This window comes from Bos taurus, chromosome X (genome assembly GCF_002263795.3).
Source record: "Bos taurus isolate L1 Dominette 01449 registration number 42190680 breed Hereford chromosome X, ARS-UCD2.0, whole genome shotgun sequence".
Taxonomy (NCBI): Eukaryota; Metazoa; Chordata; class Mammalia; order Artiodactyla; family Bovidae; genus Bos; species Bos taurus.
Window position 1 is genome coordinate 4,246,948 of NC_037357.1, and position 21,608 is coordinate 4,268,555.

Consider the following 21,608-nt stretch of genomic DNA (forward strand, 5'->3'; position numbering starts at 1 on the left):
ACAAATTTGGGACCTAGTTTCAACTTTTGCAAAGAACAGATGTATTAGGCTAGGCAACAATGATGATAGATCACAATCACTTCAAATTCAGGCATCATAAATGTTGCCACGTGCCAACTGGCTGTTTAGTTCATTAATTGTGGGTTAAAGGTAGACATTTTCCTAGAATGTATGTTAAGTAGTAAACTTTTTATCTATACTTTAATAAAGTATATCAAGTATACTTTCACTGTTTTGTTTTAAAACTTAAAAAAAAAACCTTTCAACTATTATAATACTGGAGTGGGTTGCCATTCCCTTCTCCAGAAGATCTTCTTGATCCAGGGATCGAACCCAGGTCTTCTGCATTGCAGGCAGACTCTTTACCATCTGAGTCATCTGGGAAGTTAGCTTATAAGGAGAGAGGGTCTTTTGTAACAGCAGAGTCTGAAATTCCCCATCATTCAGATAATTTATACTTATCTTAGGCACATAATAATGCAGTTCAAAACAACCTTAACAAAAACAGCCAAAACTTCTATTATCCCCTTCCCACTTCCCTCCTATGTCTTAACAACTAAACTTGAACAAAAGGAGGGAAGAAAAAGATCATGATCTCACAGTCCCAGAATTTTTCATTTTTCCCAAAGTCAAAAGTCAATAGTAGCCAAAAAAAGTGATAAAGTGAGAAGTTAACCTGAATGACAGATGTAAAAAAGAAACTGAAAAGTTTAAGCATGTTTAAAATGAAATGAAGTACAGACTTTAAAAATTTTTAATATCACATTATCTTCATCCTTATGACATAATGAAGTTAAAGCAATGATTCATTATATTTTTCCTTATTAAACTCAAGATTATTATTGATTCCTATTCATTTACAATGTTCAAATAATGATCTAAACACAGTTCAGATGGAAATAATGTACTAACATTTACACAATAGACTTCCCAATATTTATATTTGAAAGAGCCATTCTTAAGTAACCTGTTAGGAATTTTAAACTTAATGTTCACATTTTCAATTCAGTAAGTCTATGGGTTAGACTTTGCTGTTTGGTCTGTTGGTTGGTTTGGGGGTGGAGGTAGGGACTAAAATCAAAATACATTATTTCCAGAGCAGACAGCATATTGTAATAAACAAGTCAATCTTCCAATTCTAGATTTGCTTTTTTTCAGCCATGCCTTCTTTCTGTTAACAAAAGTGGCCTCCTGTATCAACACAGAGGAATGATTAACTTCCACAAGTTCATTTGGGGTGGGCATCATGTAGAACTCGTGGCAGCACTGTCCCATAATATTAAGAGTTCAGTTCCTCATTTCACCAGCACTCTCTCTCAATGCCTCCTCCCCCAACACAGTAGAATTTCACTCATAATTTGGATTTTTAAACCAGAAAGTTGTTTTGGTTAATCCAAAATAACCCAAAGAGCTTGCTAAAGTTATATCAATACGCAGCTTTTTTATAGGACTGAAAGAATTAAATAGAAGGCACAGTAGCACTGTAAAGCTTTTTCAGATCATAATCTTTTTGTGTGTGTATATATGGAACCCAAACTTTCTTTTTTGTTGTTAAAAACGTCTGATGAACAATCAGAAAATCCTTATTTGTCCTCTTTCCCTTTAGTTTTTCTGTATACCATCTCCCGAAAACTGGCCAGGATCTTGTTTTCTCTCTTTCGTCTCTCTTCTTGGTTAAAGGATGCAAGGGCTCTCTTCTCATCAGCACTATAGATCTGGTTCTCTTTTCGCAGACGCACAGCTTCCATTCGGCGATGCCTGGAGATAATTGTATTTTTGGCTTAATTTCTCAGTAGTTATTCTCATAGTGCTTCCTCACTAATCCTTTCCTAATACAGAGTGGTCAATTTAAAATGCTGACAAATAGAAACTTTCTCTAATGGGTTAGATTTTCCAAGGATCATTCATTTTATCTGCTGACATGTCCTTTGATTAATTTCTAGTAAGTAAATAATGATCTCTGAGGTTCTGTCAATAGAGTGAGTTATTAATTTCAAATTCTAAGGGCATAAGTCTAGTTCTGATGTTTCCAGTAAGAAAAGCAAACAGGCAAATTATTAAACTTCCTAAGTGGTAATGCAGACTTGATAGTAGGACAGATAAGATTTAAGTTGTCATCTAGCTGGTAGAACTTCAGAGTTCTAATTTATCCTATAATCAAAAGAACTAGGTTTAAATCTACAACTGAATCTTTCGATGTTTTGTGGGTGGATTTAACTTCCTTAGAATCCAGTAGCAGTTCACAGAAAAGAAAGAAGGGATTTTAGCCCAAGGGCCAAATCAGGAAAGCATAGGCTCTGAGGCAGAGGGAAACTCTTAGATCATCTTTAAAAGGTCTGCTTATTTAGAAGGAAAACTTCACGAAAACCTGCTGCTTTTATGTGTATGTACGCAAACCTACACAATCAATTACAGATGAAGCTTGAACTATGCCTAGAAAAACAGAGCAAACTGAGTAAGGTGAAGAGGGGAGACTCATTTCAGGTTAGTGTGAAGGTGGGGGAGTGGCAGGTCAAGGAGTCAAGGAGATGACACTGTATTTAGGTTGCTCAGGGTATAGTGAGTAGAGGAAGTGATCTGGAACAGAAAGTGCTATATGAATAACGCTGTAGTAAACATCCATATACACATCTCCTGGTACATGGGAAAGTCTTTCCTCTTGGGTACACAGGTATGGAATTGCTGGGTCATAAACTATGTGAATGCTCAACTTTCCAAGACAACATCAGACTGTTTTCCAGAATGGTTGTTACCAGTGTATACCACCACTAGCAATACTTAAGAGATCCTATAGACTCACATCCTATCAAATGCTTGCAGTTGTTAGAACTTTGAACTTCTATTGAATGGGTGTAAAACCATATGTCCATAAGTTGATTTCCATTTCCAATGATTATGAACATCTTTTTCAGTTTAGTTCAGTTCAGTTGCTCAGTCATGTCAGACTCTTTGTGACCCCATGGACTGCAGCATGCCAGGCCTCCTATGCATCACCAACTGCCAGAGTCTACCCAAACCCGTGTCCACTGAGTTCGTAATGCCATCCAATCATCTCATCCTCTGTCGTCCCCTTCTCCTCCTGCCCTCAATCTTTCCCAGCATCAGGATCTTCTCAAATGAGTTAGCTCTTTGCATCAGGTGGCCAAAGTATTTGAGTTTCAGCTTCAACATCAGTCCTTCCAATGAACACCCAGGACTGATCTCCTTTAGGATGGACTGGTTGGATCTCCTTGCAGTCCAAGGGACTCTTAACAGTCTTCTCTAACACCATAGTCCAAAAGCATCAATTCTTCTGTGCTCAGCTGTCTTTATAGTTCAACTCTCACATCCATACATAACTACTGGAAAAACCATAGCCCTGACTAGATGGGCCTTTGTTGACAAAATAATGTCTCTGCTTTTCAATATACTGTCTAGGTTGGTCATAACTTTCCTTCCAAGGAGTAAGCATCTTTTAATTTCATGGCTGCAATCACCATCTGCAGTGATTTTGGAGCCCCAAAAAATAAAGTCAGCCGCTGTTTCCCCATCTATTTCCCAGGGAGTGATGAGACCAGATGCCATGATCTTAGTTTTCTGAATGTTGAGCTTTAAGCCAACTTTTTCACTCTCTTCTTTCACTTTCATCAAGAGGTTCTTTAGTTCTTCTTCACTTTCTGCCATAAGGGTGGTGTCATCTGCATCTCTGAGGTTATTGATATTTCTCCTGGCAATCTTGATTCCAGCTTGTGCTTCCTCCAGCCCAGCATTTCTCATGATGTACTCTGCATAGAAGTTAAATAAGCAGGGTGACAATATACAGCCTTGACGTACTCCTTTTCCTATTTGGAACCAGTCTGTTGTTTCATGTCCAGTTCTAACTGTTGCTTCCTGATCTGCATACAGATTTCTCAGGAGGCAGGTCAGGTGGTCTGGTATTCCCATCTCCTTCAGAATTTTCCAGTTTATTGTGATCCACACAGGCAAAGGCTTTGGCATAGTTAATAAAGCAGAAATAGATGTTTTTCTGGAACTCTCTTGCTTTTTCGATGATCCAGAGGATGTTGGCAATTTGATCTCTGGTTCCTCTGCCTTTTCTAAAACCAGCTTGAACATCTGGAAGTTCTTAGTTCACGTATTGCTGAGCCCTGGCTTGGAGAATTTCGAGCATTTCTTTACTAGTGTGTGAGATGAGTGTAACTGTGTGGTAGTTTGAGCATTCTTTGGCATTGCCTTTCCTTGGGATTGGAATGAAAACTGACCTTTTCCAGTCCTGTGGCCACTGCTGAGTTTTCCAAATTTGCTGGCATATTGAGTGCAGCACGTTCACAGCATCATCTTTTAGGATTTGAAATGGCTCAACTGGAATTCCATCACCTCCACTAGCTTTCTTCGTAGTGATGCTTCCTAAGGCCCACTTGATTCACATTCCAGGATATCTGGCTCTAGGTGAGTGATCAGACCATCGTGATAATCTGGGTTGTGAAGATCTTTTTGTACAGTTCTTCTGTGTATTCTTGCCACCTGTTCTTAATATCTTCTGCTTCTGTTAGGTCCATACCATTTCTGTCCTTTATGGAGCCCATCTTCGCATGAAATGTTCCCTTGGTATGTCTAATTTTCTGGAAGAGATCTCTAGTCTTTCCCATCCTATTGTTTCCCTCTATTTCTTTGCACTGATCACTGAGGAAGGCTTTCTTATCTCTCCTTGCTATTCTTTGAAACTCTGCATTCAAATGGGTATATCTTTCCTTTTCTCCTTTGCCTTTTGCTTCTCTTCTTTTCATAGCTATTTGTAAGGCCTCCTCAGACAGCCATTTTGCTTTTTTGCATTTCTTTTTCTTGGGGATGGTCTTGATTCCTTTCTCCTGTACAATGTCACAAACCTCTATCCATAGTTCATCAGGCACTCTGTCTATCAGATCTAGTTCCTTAAGTCTATTTCTCACTTCCACTGTATAGTCATAAGGGATTTAATTTAGGTCATACCTGAATGGTCTAGTGGTTTTCCCTACTTTCTTCAATTTAAGTCTGAATTTGGCAATAAGGAGTTCATGATCATGAACATCTTTTTATGTGTAGCCATATATTTTTTTATTCTGACAAATGCCTGTTTGTGTAATTTTCTCACTTTCCTTTTGTTTACAGAAATTCTTTAAATACTCTCTGTACTGACTCTTTATCAGTTGTGTGTATTACAAGATCTTATCCCAGCTTGGAACTTGTCTTTTCACTTATTTTAAGATGTTCTGATGAACAAAAGTTGTTGCTTTTATCTCAGGTAAAGTTATCAATATATTATTGTGTGGTTGGTGCATTTTTTGGTCTTCTTTAAGAAATACTTCCCCACCCCAAGATCTAATAGATATCTGTTCATATTCTATACTAAGAGTAATGAAGTTGTTTTTGACATTTAAGTCCATAATCTACCTGCACTGACTTTTAAATATAGTGATAAAGGGTTCTACTTTCATTTTTCTCCATACAGGTGACCACTTTCTTCCTGCTCCATTTACTGCCTAGTTCCTTCTTTCCCCACTGATTGGAGAAAGCAGCTCTTTCATGTAATGAAGTTCCATACATGAATTAACTCTACCAGGCTCTCTATTTTATTCCACTGAACAGTTCATTTGTTTCCCCACTCTTTGTGAAGTGCTGCAAGCTTCATAATAAACCCTCATATCAGTAGGAAAAATCACCTTCCTGCTCTTCTTCAGAAATGAGATGGCTACTGTTGGCCCTTTAGTCTAACATTTTAATTTTGCAAGAACTGATAACTCTACAGTATTGCCTTCCTATTCATGAACATGGTATCTCTCCATTTATTTAGGTCTTCTTAAATGTCTCAGTGTTTTATAGTTTTTCCTATAAAGATCTTAGACTTCTTTTGTTAAGATTTACTCCTAAGTCCTTCATATTCTCTGATGATACTGTTATAAATGTTTTCCTTTCATTTAATTATATTTTCTAGTTGTTTGTTGCTGGTACACAGAAATGCAATTGATTTTTGTGTATTAACTTTATATCTAACCATTTGTTAAACATTCCTGTTATTTATAATTCATCTGAGGATTTCTTAGGATTTTCTATCACTCACAAAAAGTGACAGTATTATATCCTTTGTTCCAATTTTTGTGCCTCTCATTTCTTTTTCTTGTCTTATTGGTTCTTAGATATAATGTTTTCAAATGTCAGTCCTCAGAATTCCAAGATTCTGAAGATGCTTCAGGGGTCCTGCAAATATTTGCCCACTTTTAAAAGTTTATGAAGTTTTAAAATTCAGCTTGATCTTGGTATTGAAACCCTATTAGTTCACTCTCCTTGTTCTTCCTGGTATTTTGCTTTTTCTTCCCCATTTTATATTCCTTTTCTCACACTGAAACTGACCTCTGTCATATCTTTTTTCACTCTTCATTCTCAGTATCCAGAGGACTAGGGAGTCCATGTTCTCCACAGAGAACTACAGGCAAACTCAGAAACTTTTACTGTCTTATGAAAATGCTTTTTTAACTACCAGAATGCCACATTGCTCATGCGGCACTGATAAGTAACCAAATTTAACTATCTCCTCCAGAAAATAAACTATCTGTATCAAACTATGAATGAGAAAACAACACTGGAAAGACTAATTCTTTGACGCTGGAGATACAACTGAGTTGCATACCTACCTGGAATTTTAGACAACTATATTTATACCAATAAAACCAATAAAAAACCAACATTTATACTCTACTTTTCGTTAGAAATGGGCACTTAATGAACATACCTGCTACCACTCATTACATAACCTGAACATTCAAATGATGCAATTTCTTCACTTGTCAAGCCAATTTCACCTCTTCGTGGGATACGTTTTCCAGCTTTTACATATTCAGCCATAGCTGCACCTTCACCGGGTAACAGAGCATGGCCATAGCTACAAAGTAATATAGAATTAAGAAAGGGTTCATTATAAAAGAAAGCACAAAAATCATTTCTCTCAGAAAACAGTAGGAATAACAGTTACTGGGCAGCATGCTGGGAAGCCTAATGTAAACTACCTTAATTTAATTAGGGAACACTGCACTGTGACCTATATTACTAACCCAGAAATGCAGAGATACTTTGGAAGAATAAAAGGACTGATGTTAGTGAGCATATATTCATGGTTTACAATTATGGATCAATTTTCCCTACAGCTGTTGTCTTTATTGCTTCTGCCTCCAGTGAATTCCTTTTCCCTTTAAATACAAAGCAGAGAAATAATATATCTCAAATTAACATATTTTTAAAACTTATGGCCAATAATAATGCTATACAGTAACAGTTCTCTATTAACTTTCATTCAAGGGGACTTTGAAAACTGCCATCCTGGGACTTCCCTGGTGGTCCAGTAGCTAAGACTCCATGTTCCCAGTGCAGGGGGCCTGGGTTTGATCCCTGGTCAGGGAACTAAACCCCAAATCCCACAACTAAGACCTAGTACACTTGAAGAAAAAAATTTTAAAACAAAAAACAAAAACTACCACCCCTTCATTCAATTCACTAAATTCTTCATATCTATTAAACTCAAAGCTTGTAATATACAGTAAAAATAATCTCTGTTCTTGTGGAATTTATACATTAATAAGGATATAACACTAATACAATGTAGAATATATATTACAATGCACAAAAGAAAATGCTGTGAGTACTGAAGAATTAAAGAGGGGTAGGAATCACACCTACCTGTAGAGGGAAGGTATTGGGAATCAGCACATGCCCCTCCTTTTGAAAAGGGCTTTGAGAAATGTTAAGGATTTTAACAGGAAGGAACTGGGGTTAACGAAGAAACCAGGACTGGGAAAAGAAGGGAAGCCATGTTGGAGGAAGAAGGTGAAAGTGCACAGAAACTTTGGGTCTAAATAAGGGAGTAGTGAAAGATATACTTGGAAGAGTAAGTTAGGACCATACTTTTGGGAAGGCACTTCAGAGATTATAAACATGCTCCTACTTACTTTAGAGGTTTATCATCTTGAGAGGCAAGTGTTTTGGGAGCCTCTGGGCCAATCAAATCTGAGGGCTCTTCAGGCTCTGCAGGAAAGATATTCAGAAACATATTCACATTTTGACTAATCAGTTAATTCAGTGTTTTATCTGTTCTGAAGTCAAACTCTATCAGAAGAACCTACTTGATCGATCCTTCCAGGGATTCTCCAGAAACTCTTCTTGGGACTCTTTAGAACTTGAGTCACTGGAATCTTTTCTGCTCTTCTTAGACTTCTTTTTCTTATATTTCTTCCTGCATTGATTATAATTTGATATAAATTGATTTAATATTCCCAGGTTAAAGGGCATCTTACTTTTTCAAGGCAGCGAAAGACTGATTGAAATGATTTGGATGCTCAGCTTATTCAAATGTGTTAGAGAAGAATTTGTATTAAAAAATTTAACTTATTTATTTCACCATAAGCTGGCTCAGACAGTAAAGAATCTGCCTGCAATGCAGGAGACCCAGGTTCGATTCCTGGGTTGGGACGATCCCCTGGAGAAGGGAATGGCAACCCAATCCAGTAGACTTGCCTGGAGAATTCCATGGACAGAGGAGCCTGGTGAGCTACAGTCCATGTGGTCGCAAAGAGTCAGATAAGACTGAGCAACAAACACTTTCACTTTCAAGGGAACAATAAAACATAGTTCTCATGTTGTACAAAGATAGCAGAAATAAAGCAGTTTAAGAAAACAGCTCTTATCAATTTGAACATCAGTAATTTTCAGTATAATGGATTAAAAAGCATCATATATGTTTGAATCCTTGGGCTCATGATGATAAAAACCTCAAAAAACCTCAACTCATTATTTTGAAAACTCATAAAACAAGTAAGCAATTATTCCACCCTTCCTAAACTTCAGGGTAACCAAATAGTTAATGAGGGTAGGCTTCTCATATAGAATTATTTTACCTAATAAATGAAGAATCATTTTGCAATCCCTAATGAAGTAAGGGACCTCAACAAAGACTATTGATACAGGTTAATATGACAAAAAGAGATGCCCAGATATTATCTGCCTCCTGCTGGAAGTACACAGTACTACTTATGAAGTATTCCTACCAAAAACTCAAATCTGAACCTTATCAAGTGTCTAGACCTAACTATCTATCAATCTACAGGAAATATAAAGGACAGAAAGCATGTTAAAAGGATACCGTAAGAATACAACCAGCAACATCCACACTCTAGGAAACTCTCCAGGGCAAATGATATTGTTTCCTCTACAACTAAACTGCAGGAACAAAAAGGGAAGGGAAAGCTATCTATTTAAAAAGATGGAAAAGACCTACCAACCAATCACAATTCATGTACATTGTTTAGATTCTAATTTGAGGAAACTATTTGAAAAACTGCTGAGACCTGAATGAAGAATTATTATTAAATATTTTATGTGGATTAATAGTACTGTACTTTTTTTTTTTTTAAGAATGCCTATCTTTTAGAGAAACTTGCAGTTTTATGGATGAAATGATATCTGGGACTGGTTTCAAAGTAACAGTGGGGGTGGACAGCAGAGACTGTCAATAAGTTGATAATTGTTCAAGCTGAGTGATAGTTAATAGAAGTCCATTATACTATTTTATACAATTGTACATATTTTTAAAATTTTCCATAATAAAAATTAAAGAAAAAACTGACGATCTGTGTTTCTTCTTCTTTTCCTTTTTCTTGGCTTTCTTTGCTCTCCTTTTTGTATCTTCATCTGCAAATTAAAGCATATTATAATTAAAAAATTTTTAACTCTAAAACCTTAATACTTCTGAGTAGATAAATACCTTATAACTCTTCTATTTGTTGTTACAGAGGATTTAATTCATTCAAACATTTATTCTTAGGAAATGTGCAAGGAATGAGGGACATAGAAATTAAAGTTGCACTAAGCATTTGGTTCTATAGGGTATTATTATTAACTTGATTGCATGAGATAATAGTATTGTGATTAGATAGGAAAATGTCCTTATTGTTTAAAGATGTACACAAAGATATTTAGGGTGGCAGTGTGATATTTTAATTTACCTTGAATATCTCAACAACAAAAAAATCCATATTTGAAGCAAACATGTCAAAATGCTAACAGATGGTACACCTGAGTGACAAGCACTATATATGGCATTAATGACACTACTCCCTTCACTTTTCTGGATGTTTGAGTGTCTTCATGATGTTTGTGTTTGGGGGGATGATTTCCAGGAGCTCAGTCTAGTGGAGGAGACAGAGGAAAGGGGGTCAGTAGAATCCGAGTGACAGGGAAGTGGGGGGCGGTGTTCTGGGCGCACAGAGGAGTCTCACCATCAGGCTGGTTTGGAGAGGGTGGGTGAGGAATGGTTGACCGTGAAAAGGTGACTCTTAAGCTAGTTCTTTCTAAAGTCAGCTTTATTACAAAAGTAATACACGTCCATCCATGCAGTGAGTAGGCCAAGCCACATGCAAGGAGAGACTGGCACTGTAGGCAGCCAGATTCTGTACTACATGGCAGAGTCAGGAGAAAGGACGTGCAATATGTGGAGATGAAAGTCACTCTCAGGCCACACAGGACGCTGCAGGAGAGTGACAGAGTACCTGTGATGAGAAATCCACAGAAATGTGTCCCCAGAGGAGGCACCCTCTGTCAATCACCAGCCATGGGAGGGCACCAAAAGACGGCTTTGTTGTGATGCAGCCCCACAGGAAGTGTCTTCTAGAAATCAACTGCTGGCCTGAAGGGTCCCCTATGTTATGCCTCTGAAAATCACACAAAGCTGACTGCTGAGTGTGAGAATCTCACAAAAGAGATGCTCCACTGGGATGATGCAGCCCCCTATGGCCTGGTTTGGCACCACATGTCTCAAAGACTGACCCCAACTTGGTTCGGTGCCACACGCCTTGTGCAGCTACACACAACCACTCTGGAGTCACACCGCTTAGCTCTGAATCCCAACTGTGTGACCTTGGGTATGAGCAGACTTATAATCTGCTCGGGTCCTCTGTCTCCCCAACTCTAAGATGTGTCTGACAGTGACTGTGTGGATTTAACAGCAATAATGCCTATCAGGCACTTAGCAGGGTGCCCGACACAAAGTCAGTGCATGTTCAAAACTCTGGGTTATTATTATTTTAAAGAACCTTTTTCTAGCAAAAGCTTTGGACTTCCTTGGCGGTCCAGTGGTTAAGAATCTGCCTGCCAATGCAGGGGGAAAAGGTTCAATCCCTGGTCCGGGAAAATCCCACGTGCTAGGGAACACAACTAAGTCCATGCGCCACAACCACTGAGCCTGCACACTCTAGAGCCTGAGCCCCACAACAAGAGAAGCCGCTGCAATGAGAAGCGTGTGCATCGCAATGAACAATAGCCTCCACTTGCCACAACTAGAGAAAGCCCCCATGGAGGAACGAAGATCCAGCACAGCCAAAAATAAATAAAAGTAAAATAAACTTTAAGAAGTAAAACTAGTTTTGAAGCAAGGCGGGCAGAATGATATTGGCTTTCTTACCACTGGAGTCTGTGTCAGAATCAGAGTCGCTGTCACTATCATCAGAATACTTCTTGTGTTTTCTTTTAGATGATTTTTTCTTCCTCCTTTTCTTGGATCTTTCTTTTGAATGACTAGACTTCTTCTTCTTCTTCTTTTCTTCTACATAAAAAACAAATAAAATTACTTCTAAAGAAGTATTTCTTTTTAAATTTTTTTAAAAACTTATTTTGTACTGGGGTATAGCCAACTGACAATGCTGTGATAGTTTCAGGTGACAGTGAAGGGACTCAGCCATACATATACAAGCATCAGAAGTATTTCTGAGTATCGATTTTATTGTATTTGAAATACTGAAAAGGAAATGATGACAGGCAATTTGAGTAAAAGTAAAGTCTAATGTTCAACTATTTATAAATGTATTTTAAAAAATTTCTCAATAAAAAAGCTCTCAATTAAAAAAATACCTTCTGAAGTAGAAGCTGAACTGGTGCTTTTCTTTGGCTCTTCATCCTCTACTGGTGTATGTTCATCAGAGCTGAATTTAAAGAAAATGGTAATAAGAATCAGAAGAGTGTTAAAGGCAACCTACTGAATGTTGTTGTTCAGTCACTCAGTTGTGTCTGACTCTTTGCAACCCTGGGGACTGCAGCATGGACTGAATGAGAGACACCATTTGCAAATCATATCCGAGAAGAGATTAATATTAAAAAAAGAAAAACCCAAAACCCCCAAAATAATGTGATTTTACAAATAGGCAGAGGATCTGAATAGACATTTTTTTCAAAGAAGACACACAGATGGCCAATAGGTAATGAAGAGATGTTCAACATCATTAATCATTGGGGAAATGCAAATCAAAACCACAATGAGATATCACTTCACACTTGTTTGGATGAATACTATCAAAAAGACAAAAGATAACAACTGTTGCTGAGGATATGGAAAAGAGGGAACACTTACACTCTGTTAGTGAGAATATAAAATGGTACAGCTATTATAGATTCCAGAATGGAGGTTCTTCAAGAAATTAAAAATTGAACTTCATATCACCTAACAATCTCATTTCTGGATATGTATCTGACGGAACTGAAATCAATATCTCAAAGAGATATCTGGACTCTCATGCTCACTGCAGCATTACTTACAATAGCCAAAATGTTAAAACAACCAAATATCCATGAATGTATGAATGGATAAAGGAACTATGAGAAACACACACGCATACCCCACAGCAGAATATTATTTATCTTTAAAAAAGAATGAAGCTTGCCATTTTCAACAACATGGACAGCCTGTGAGGGCATTTGCTAAATGAAATGTCAAACAGAGAAAGATAACACATGATCTCACTTATATGTGAAATCTAAAAAATGAAAAACCACCACACCACAGATACAGAGAACAGAGTGATGGCTGCCAGAGCGCAGAAGGTGGGGGCAGGGCATGGGTAAAACACATGGTGGGGATCCAGAAGTACAAACTTCCAGTTATAAAAGAAGTAAGCCATGGGGATGTGATGCACAGCACGGCGACTGCAGTTCATAATGCTGTATTGCATATCTGACAGTTGGTAAGAAAGTAAATCTTAGAAGTTCCCATCACAAGAAAAAACTTTTTATAACTATACATGGTGATGGATGCTAACTAGACTTACTATGGTGATCATTTTGCAATATATACAAATATTGAATCATCATGTTATAACATGCCTGAAACTAATATTGTATGTCAAATATATCTCAAAAAATTATAGGGGGTGGGAAAAAATAACAATTTTTTAAGAAGAAAAAAGAACTTTCAGATAATAATGCTTTATCACCCTGTCGCAAATTACAGGTTTACCTGTCAAGCACCTTGTCTCAACTCTAAAGAAAACACAGAAATAGAGCAAAGGGTAGATGCAACTTCTGAATGGCACCAAAGAGAAAAGCCGCAGTCCATAGGGTCGCAAAGAGTTGGACATGACTGAACAACAACACAGAGGAAAAAAAAAAATAAGGAAAAGGAAAAAGCATTAGGCCTTTAATAATACTGAATACAGGAAACTAAACAGACTCAGTATATTCATTTTTAAAAACTTTTTGTAATGTTAATGTCTGACATTTAATCAGTTACTGGATTGAGAAAAAATAATTCAAAATAATATAAATGTGTTTGTTTCAACACTGAACCCTTTTATGAATAAGAAATTAGCATCCCATGAATTACAATTTAAAGAGAACAATTAGCATGCTAAAATCCACTAGGAGCATGTTTTAATCCTAAGGTATGTTTAATGTTTTTAAAACTCAAGGCACAGAATAGCATAAATCACAAGAAAGAGGGAAAAAAAGAGCTATAGTTAAGGTTCTTCACTTAACAAAAATTTTGACCATAGACTCTGATTTAAACAAATGTTGCATTTAAAAAAATATATATATATATATTTAAATTTTATTTTTATTAATTGAAGGATAATTGCTTTACAATATTGTGTTGGTTTCTGCCATATAAAAGATGCATTTTTTAATCACTTACTCTGGTTCTGGATTCTTTGGAGAAAGTCCCCACACTTCAGGAGCTCCCAATTCTCCAATCCTCTCTCTCTCACTTAGTCTCCTAGAAGAGATAGGCAGGTAAACTGTTTCCTAAATGTATTATAAGATTCAAAGGGGTCTACTTAAGTCCTGTTTTCCCTCTACATTTTAAACTTTAAACTAATAATAACTTGGTTTAAACTCAAGAACTTCCCTGCCAGTCCAGTGGTTAAGACACTGTGCTACCACTGCAGGTGATACAGATTTGATCCCAGGTTCAGGTACTAAGATCCTGCATGCCACAAGAGGTGGACAAATTTTTTTTTTAAAGTAAACTCAACATTAGGATCTAACTCAATATTAGGATCTAATGTTCTGATGTATCTGATGTTCTACCAAATAGTACAAACTACAGACAGCCCGATAGGCCTGGCCAAGATTCAGCCTGGGAGGCTGTCCAGTGTGTCATTTCCAGTACATGCATCACACAGCTCCCAACTGCTCATTTCATCTTCTGCAATATGTGACAAAAATGGTCTTACATTTGGAAATAACTTCATTTGTTTATGTATCCTTATGAAAGTAAAGAGAATTCTCTACTTCTGACAAGGTCAAACCTTCGTTTTCAAAAAGTCAGGAATTAATGAAGAAAATAAAAATGAAGCATTAGAAGTAGAAAATAAAGGGACCTCTGAAAGTAAAAGAAAAGTTTTGACAAAACTTTACTTAATGAGATATAGTGTTTGTTTTCTGTTTTTCCCCTAATTATTTTTTTCAAAAAGGAGTAAATTCTCTATCCTTGGAAGACAAAATTATTTTATGTTTGTGATTTCTTCTCTTAATTTTTGATATTCCTTATAAACACACAAACAATACACAACAAAAACTAAGGTTTACTTCTTTAAACGTCAGCTGCTGTGACTCCACTTGTTTAAAAAAAGAACCTTACTGAAGAAATAAAATCCTTTTTGATTTTTTAAAACAAATGATTTTTTTCTTCCTTATTCAGGGGAAAAGGTACAATTGTGCAGAGTTAGACTCAGGTTTCCTACTTGAAGTAACACAAAATCTAATAGAGGACATACTTATAGCTAAACTTTGAATACATACATACAGGATGAAGAATGCTTGACAGGCTAAAAAGACCAAACAGTAAAGTTCTTATCCCTCCTGCCACCCAACTTCGTGGATACTTTAAAATTATTTATCCTCTAAATGTACAAATGCAAATTTCATCCAAGGAATTCTGACATCTATTGGTGAGGAATGTCTAGTATGGAAACTGGATGCTTTTTGATGGACACAGCCTGGGGGTAACTTTCTGGAAATTTTAATTTGGAGAAGTTAGTCTCCAATCTATCTTAGGACTGTTTTTACTGTTTCTGTTCCCATGCACAAAATACTAACAGCTAACACTTAAGGGCAATTTATTGTGTTCCAGGCACTAAATCATTACATCTCTAAAAAGCTTTTGTACTAATTTTTCCCTTTTACATGGTGAAGAAATCAAACTAAGAGAGGTTAAGTAACTTGCCCAAGGTCACACAAGTATTAAGTAACAAAGGAGGGCTTCAGACTCAGGCAGTCTGATTCTGGAGCCTGTCCTCTTAATTACTAGACTTTAGTGCTTCCCACTTTTGGAAGAAAAAGATTCAAGCTATCTCCCAATTGTTGAAACCTTAACCTGCCCCTCAATGCCTGCTACACTTTTTAATTTCTTGTACTTTTAAACACATACAGTATGATCAGTACAGTGTCTGACACACAATTTAACACTCAATAAGCATTAGATATTAAGAATTACAAAGCACATAACTGCTATAAATGAAGTGTAACCTTTAAAAATAGTGAATCACTATATTATTGTACACCAGTTACTTAAAAACACTGTATATCTACTATACTTCGATTTTTTTAAGTAAAAAAATTAAAGCTTACAAAACAGTAATTATAATTCTTTTCCTTTCTCCTTATTCATTTTCCTCTCCAATACTCACTGTCATTAAACGAGATCTGATGTCAATCTGACCTCATTTTTCATGGTCAAGATTGAGACCGCTTAAGATCTTTCTCAATGTAGTCCAATCTTATAGTTTAGCAGATCATTTTTTCCTACATTTAGTCAAACATCTTGTTTCAGAGGTTCTCCTCCCCTCCAATTTAAACCTTGTATCTCAACCTTTCCCAAGTCACTACAAAACAACTCCACTCACTTATCCTATTGTCTCAAACCTGTTTGATCATTCAACAAGCAATGGCTGCGCACCTACAAAGTGCTCCGCACTGTAATTTTGTGATCAATAATCTGGGCTCTTCCAAGGGCTCAGTCTACTGGGGAATGAAAACGTGATCACTAATGACAACGACACAACCAAGTAAATGCTGTAATTCCCGCAGGTCCGAGGCTCTTGACCATGCCCGCAACAAGCCAGGAGGCTGGAAGGGGTAGCGGGAAGGAGACCAAGGCATTAGATGAAGGGGCCGAAGGATGAGCGAAAAACCTAACGATGGAAAGGGATGAATAAGGCGTCATCGTGGGTGGACTGAAGGAAGGGATGAAAACGCGCGCCAAGTCAGGGAGAGAGAGCGAAATGCGAATAGTCGGGTGCGGAATGAACGATAAATCGGACTCTAAAGGCTGGTGGGCTTGCGAAAGAAAGTGCGTTCGTCTCACTCACTTCTGCCGCAAGCTCTCCTCCCTCTCCTTGTCCAGGAGGCTAGGCCACGGCTTGTCGCTCCCGTAGGGGCGTGAGTAGCCGCCATAATAGGCGGACGAGGAGGCAGAAGCGAAAGGGGCGCCGCGCGGTGCGGAGGGCCGCTCTCGAGAGCGTGACCGCGAGCGCGAACGGTAGGACTGGTTTCGGGAGCCTTGGCTGGGGCCACTCAGCTGATGGCTGAGGCCATTCCGGTCCCCGGACCGAGAGCAAGAGCGCGAGCGCGAGCGGCGGCCGCGCGGGGAGCGAGAGGATTTGCTAGGCTTAGGGCTCTTCGAAGAACTGCGACGCTTCCCCCCGGAGCTCGAGGCCTCCCACTCCGGGCTGCGGGAGCCAGACACCGGAGCCATCGCTATTGCTGGGTCCCTGAATCCGTGGGTGAAGGGGGCGCTCGCGCGAGCCCGGAAAAATTCTCCGTTGCCTTGGCTCCCAGGACCGGCAGGCTTATCACCGCCAGAACCCGAGGAAACCTTGGAAACAGTTCCGGGTACGTCGGCAAATTCCTTCCCCAGACCTAGGCGGTCCTACTGACTCAGGGACGGGATGTGTGTACTCTTGTAAGGAAGCCGGTGGGGCAACAAGGTTCCCTCATCCTTCGGGTTCCGAATGAGGCTGCTCAATTCTAAGCTCTACATGAGACTGTACTTTTTTCATCGTTGACTTGAAAGACTTAAAGGGAAGGACGACAGACCACAGGATACGTGTCACTAAACAACTGTATGAACAATAAGTACTGTGTAACTAAGTAAGTAAATAAACAATTGTATGTCTATGTATGTATGCATGTAAGTATAAGTTCCCAGGCGGCGCTAATAGTAAAGAATCCACCTGTCAGTGCAGGAGACATAAGAGACGTGGGTTCCATCCCTGGGTCAGGAAGATCCCCTGGAGGAGGGCATGGCAACCCACACCAGTATTCTTGCCTGGAGAATGCCATGGACAGAGGAACCTGGTGTGCTACAGCCCATAGTGTCACAAAAAGTCGGAAACGACTGAAGTGACTTAGAAGGCACAAACACACACACACAGGTTGTTTTTTTTTTCCAGTTCCAAGCAAATTAAAGGGGATTTATCTAAATTGACAAAACGTTGTCCACTGGAAAAGGGACTGGCAAACCACTTCAGTATTCTTGCCTTTAGAACCACATGAACAGCATGATAAGGCAAAAAGATAGGAGGACACTGAAAGATGAACTCCCCAGGTCAGTAGGTGCACAATATGCTACTAGAGATCAGTGGAGAAATAACTCCAGAAAGAATGAAGAGACAGAGCCAAAGCAAAAACAGCACCCAGTTGTGGATGTGACTGGTGATGGAAGTAAAGTCAGATGCTGTAAAGAACAATATTGCATAGGAACCTGGAATGTTAGGTCCATGAATCAAGGTGATAGAGTCCACATGGGGGTCTTACTGATAAGATGGCTCGTTATGTTGACCTCGCAAGCAAATAATAAATCACAGTGATCCTTGAGACTGACCAAATTGCCCAAATGGCATCCTGTTATCGCACTGGTACCTATCTTCACAAAGCTGCGAGACCACCAGATTCCAGACCTCTGGCTACATGACCATCCCTTCAGAGAATTTTTCATTGGTGGGGCATAAGAAAGACTCCATCAGAAAGGGAGGACTCTGGTTCTCCTTAAGGGCCAGTCACCCTCTCTTTTCCCTCTAATAAAATTTCCCTTTTCTTGCCTGACTGCCTGGCTTGCTCTCTTTTTCTCTGCACTCACCTTACATTCTGGTGCTGAAACCCTGGAGGGAAGATCCAACGCAACTGGGTGGACTCCTCTCATGAGCCCACCTCCGGTGGTCCCCTCCCTCAGACCTTGCTGAGAAACTGAGGCAAGCTCAGGAAGGGGACTTTCCACTTGCCTTGCTGGACTGACATCCACACACTGGCCCACATTTCATCCGTCGGTTACAAGGGTGAGTGAAATCCCATTCTCTTGGATCCTGTGTCTCTCGCCTCATTTCCAAGTCCTAGCTCTAGGCGGGAGGATCCCCACAGCCCTCGGGCCCTTGGCCTTGTGCCCCGTCTGACTTTGAAATAGGGGACACCCATTTCAAAACAGACTATTATTACTCTCTGAGAAAGTCCTGAGTACGGGGACACCTTTTCTCTGGGACCTTTCTCCTCGCTTTCTCTCGCCCTTGTCTAACCTCCCTATTCAGCCGCAATGGGAAATTCTCAATCCCAGCCCTCAAAATCTACTCCTCTAGGATGCCTTCTCCGAAACCTAAAAGCTTTGGGCTTCCAAGAGGAGATCAGACCAAAAAGACTTATTTACTATTCTAACACTGTCTGGCCACAATACAGACTTGATAACAGGTCCCAGTGGCCAGAAAATGGAACTCTTGATTATAATACTCTATGGGACATCAATAACTTCTGCCTCCGCAAAGGCAAGTGGTTAGAAATCCCTTATGTTCAGGTTTTCTTAGCTCTCCACTCTTGATCCTCTCTCTGTGAATCCTGTTATACTTCTCAAATACTCTTGGCCCACTGTGGGCCACATCCTCCTAATACAATGTCTTCTGATCCCTGTTCAGACTTTTCTTCTTCCTTCAACCCTTCCGACCACAGCCCACCCCATAGCACTCCCAATCCCCTTTGCAGCAGCTCCAGATCCAGTTCCACAACCTCCACCTTACGTCCCCTCCTCCCTCCCTCCTTCTCGAGTGCAGGCCTCCACCACAGCAGCTCCCAATCCCCCTCCCCAGCTTGTGCCTGAGATAAGCTCTGAGACCTCAGCCCCAACCTCTACCCTGAAGGTCCCAAGGCTTTACCCCAACCTCCCTAGATCCCCTCCCGTACTGGTCCCGAACAACTTTAAAACAGGAAACTTCACCACAGGACCCCGCTCCTTCCCCTGATCCATTGCTCCCTTTAGGGGAAGTAGCTAGGGCAGAAGGCATTGTTGGGTTCATGTCCCATTCTCCCTCACTGATCTATCTCAGATTGAAAAGTATCTTGGCTCCTTCTCCTCAGACCCTGATAATTATCTAAAAGAATTCAAGTATCTTACCCAGTCTTATGACTTAACTTGGTATGATATTTACATCATACTTTCCTCCACTCTTCTCCCAGAAGAGAAGGAACGAGTATGGCAAGTCTCTCAGGCACATGCTGATGAGATACACAGGACAGACGACACTAACCCTGTAGGGGCAACGGCTGTCCCCTGAGATGATCCCAACTGGGATTATCAGGCAGGGAGACCTGGACAAGCAGCCCGTAATCATATGATTACTTGCCTCATTGTGGGTCTTCAAGAGGCAAGGCATAAAGCCATCAACTTTGATAAGCTCCAGGAAAGAACTCCAAGACTAGATGAAAACCCAGCACAATTTCTAGCCAGGTTAAAGGAAGTGCTACACAAATATACAAAATTAGACCCCACTTCGGCAGAGGGCACCATTGTCCTTAGCACCCATTTAATCTCCCAGTCATCCCCAGATATCCTAAAGAAACTGAAAAAGGTAGAAGAAGGCCCTGAAATCCCTCAACGAGACCTTTTAAATTTAACCTTTAAGATTTTCAATGACCAGGAAGAACAGGCAAAACTAGAGAAGGCCCAATGAGATCAGGCCAAATACCACATTTTAGCCATTGCCCTACATGGCTCCAAGCCTCCATCAACCAACAAAGAAAGGAAGCCACCTGGGCCCTGCATCAAATGCAGCAAAGAAGGCCACTGGGCCTGCCTATGCCTAAAGCCAAGGCCCCCTCCAGGTCCATATCCCAGCTGTGGCATAAAGGAACATTGGGAGGTCGACTGCCCAAATCCCCCTCCAGGGACCTGGACATCCCCTCCTGGTCCTGAGCAGGAGTCCTCCGACCCAGCTCTGCCCAGCCTCCTCGAACTTGCCACTGAAGACTGAAGTTGCCCAGGGCTCCAGGCCCTGACTGTCATTACCTCTACGGAGCCCAGGGTAACTTACTGTGGCAGGTAAGCCAATCTCCTTTCTCATTGACACAGGGGCCACTTACACTGCTATGCCTGCCTAATCTGGAAAAACCAAGATCTCTCAGGTCTCTGTTATGGGGGTTGATGGTTTAATATCTACACTATGAATAACCGAGCCTCTACCTTGCACACTTCAAGATACCCCATTATCCCTTTCTTTTCTCATACTCCGAAAATGCCCCACTCCTATTCTTGGGAGAGACCTTCTCTCAAAATTCAAAGCCTCTATTACTATCCCAAGTCCACCCTCTGATCTAGCCTGGCTACTGCTTCTTAACCCCCCCCTCCTCTTCCCCCACCCCATTGCCCTCCTCGTCCATACACACCATAGTTTGGGATACAGACAACTCATCTGTTGCCTCTCACCATGGTCCAATTCATATCCATCTCAAAGACCACTCTAAATTCCCCAATCAACCACAATACCCCATCTCCGAAAAACATCAACAAGGGTTAAAGCCTATCGTCACTAAACTCCTACGTCAGGGCCTCTTGCACCCAACTCACTCGCCCTATAACACCCCTATCCTATGTGTCAAAAAGCCAAATGGCTCCTATTGCCTGGTCTAGGACCTGAGACTTATCATTGCGGCTATTATCCCCATACACCCAGTAGTTCCAAATCCCTATACTCTTCTCTCTCTCATTCCCTCTTACACTACCCACTTCACTGTTTTAGACCTCAAAGATGCCTTCTTTACTATTCCTTTACACCCAGACTCTCAAGACCTCTTTGCCTTCACCTGGACTGATCCAGACAATCATCGCTCCCAACAGCTGACATGGACAGTCCTCCCACAGGCTTTCGTGATAGCCCTCATTTCTTTGGCTAAGCTCGAGCATCAGACCTAATCTCTCTTGACCTTACTCCAAGTACTGTCCTCCAATATGTGGATGATCTCCTCCTTTGTAGTCCTTTGCTTACATATTCTCAACAACACACTATACAATTCCTTAATTTTCT

At 40.0% G+C, this 21,608-nt stretch overlaps 1 protein-coding gene across 2 annotated transcripts; it reads right to left on the reverse strand.

Annotated features, from left to right (window-relative positions):
- Positions 1-686: 686 nt before the first annotated feature.
- On the reverse strand, positions 687-17,449 carry NKAP (NFKB activating protein). 2 transcript variants are annotated; one of them, NM_001205809.1, is made up of 9 exons: positions 16,638-17,449; positions 13,961-14,041; positions 11,919-11,978; positions 11,462-11,607; positions 9,630-9,693; positions 8,130-8,239; positions 7,956-8,031; positions 6,746-6,895; positions 687-1,758 (listed from the first exon to the last, which is right to left on the reverse strand). In NM_001205809.1, the coding sequence occupies exons 1-9, from the start codon at positions 17,021-17,023 to the stop codon at positions 1,584-1,586; spliced, it is 1,248 nt and encodes a 415-aa protein (NP_001192738.1). In that variant the 5' UTR covers positions 17,024-17,449; the 3' UTR covers positions 687-1,583. The 2 variants fall into 2 exon arrangements, with proteins under 2 accessions (NP_001192738.1, XP_005227490.1); XM_005227433.4 differs by having other exon boundaries at positions 720-1,758; positions 11,462-11,602; positions 11,908-11,978; positions 16,638-17,146.
- Between the last annotated feature and the right edge of the window lie 4,159 nt (positions 17,450-21,608).

Bases quoted from the DNA above. Each gene is read 5' to 3' on its own strand.
- NKAP (XM_005227433.4), bottom strand. From the start codon at position 17,023: ATGGCTCCGGTGTCTGGCTCCCGCAGCCCGGAGTGGGAGGCCTCGAGC. The intron at 11,979-13,960 runs GTAAGTGATTAA...CTTTAAATTCAG, and splicing joins CCAAAGAATCCAGAACCAGA to CTCTGATGAACATACACCAG. The intron at 11,603-11,907 runs GTATTTTTTTAA...TTTTTTATGTAG, and splicing joins TTCAGCTTCTACTTCAGAAG to AAGAAAAGAAGAAGAAGAAG.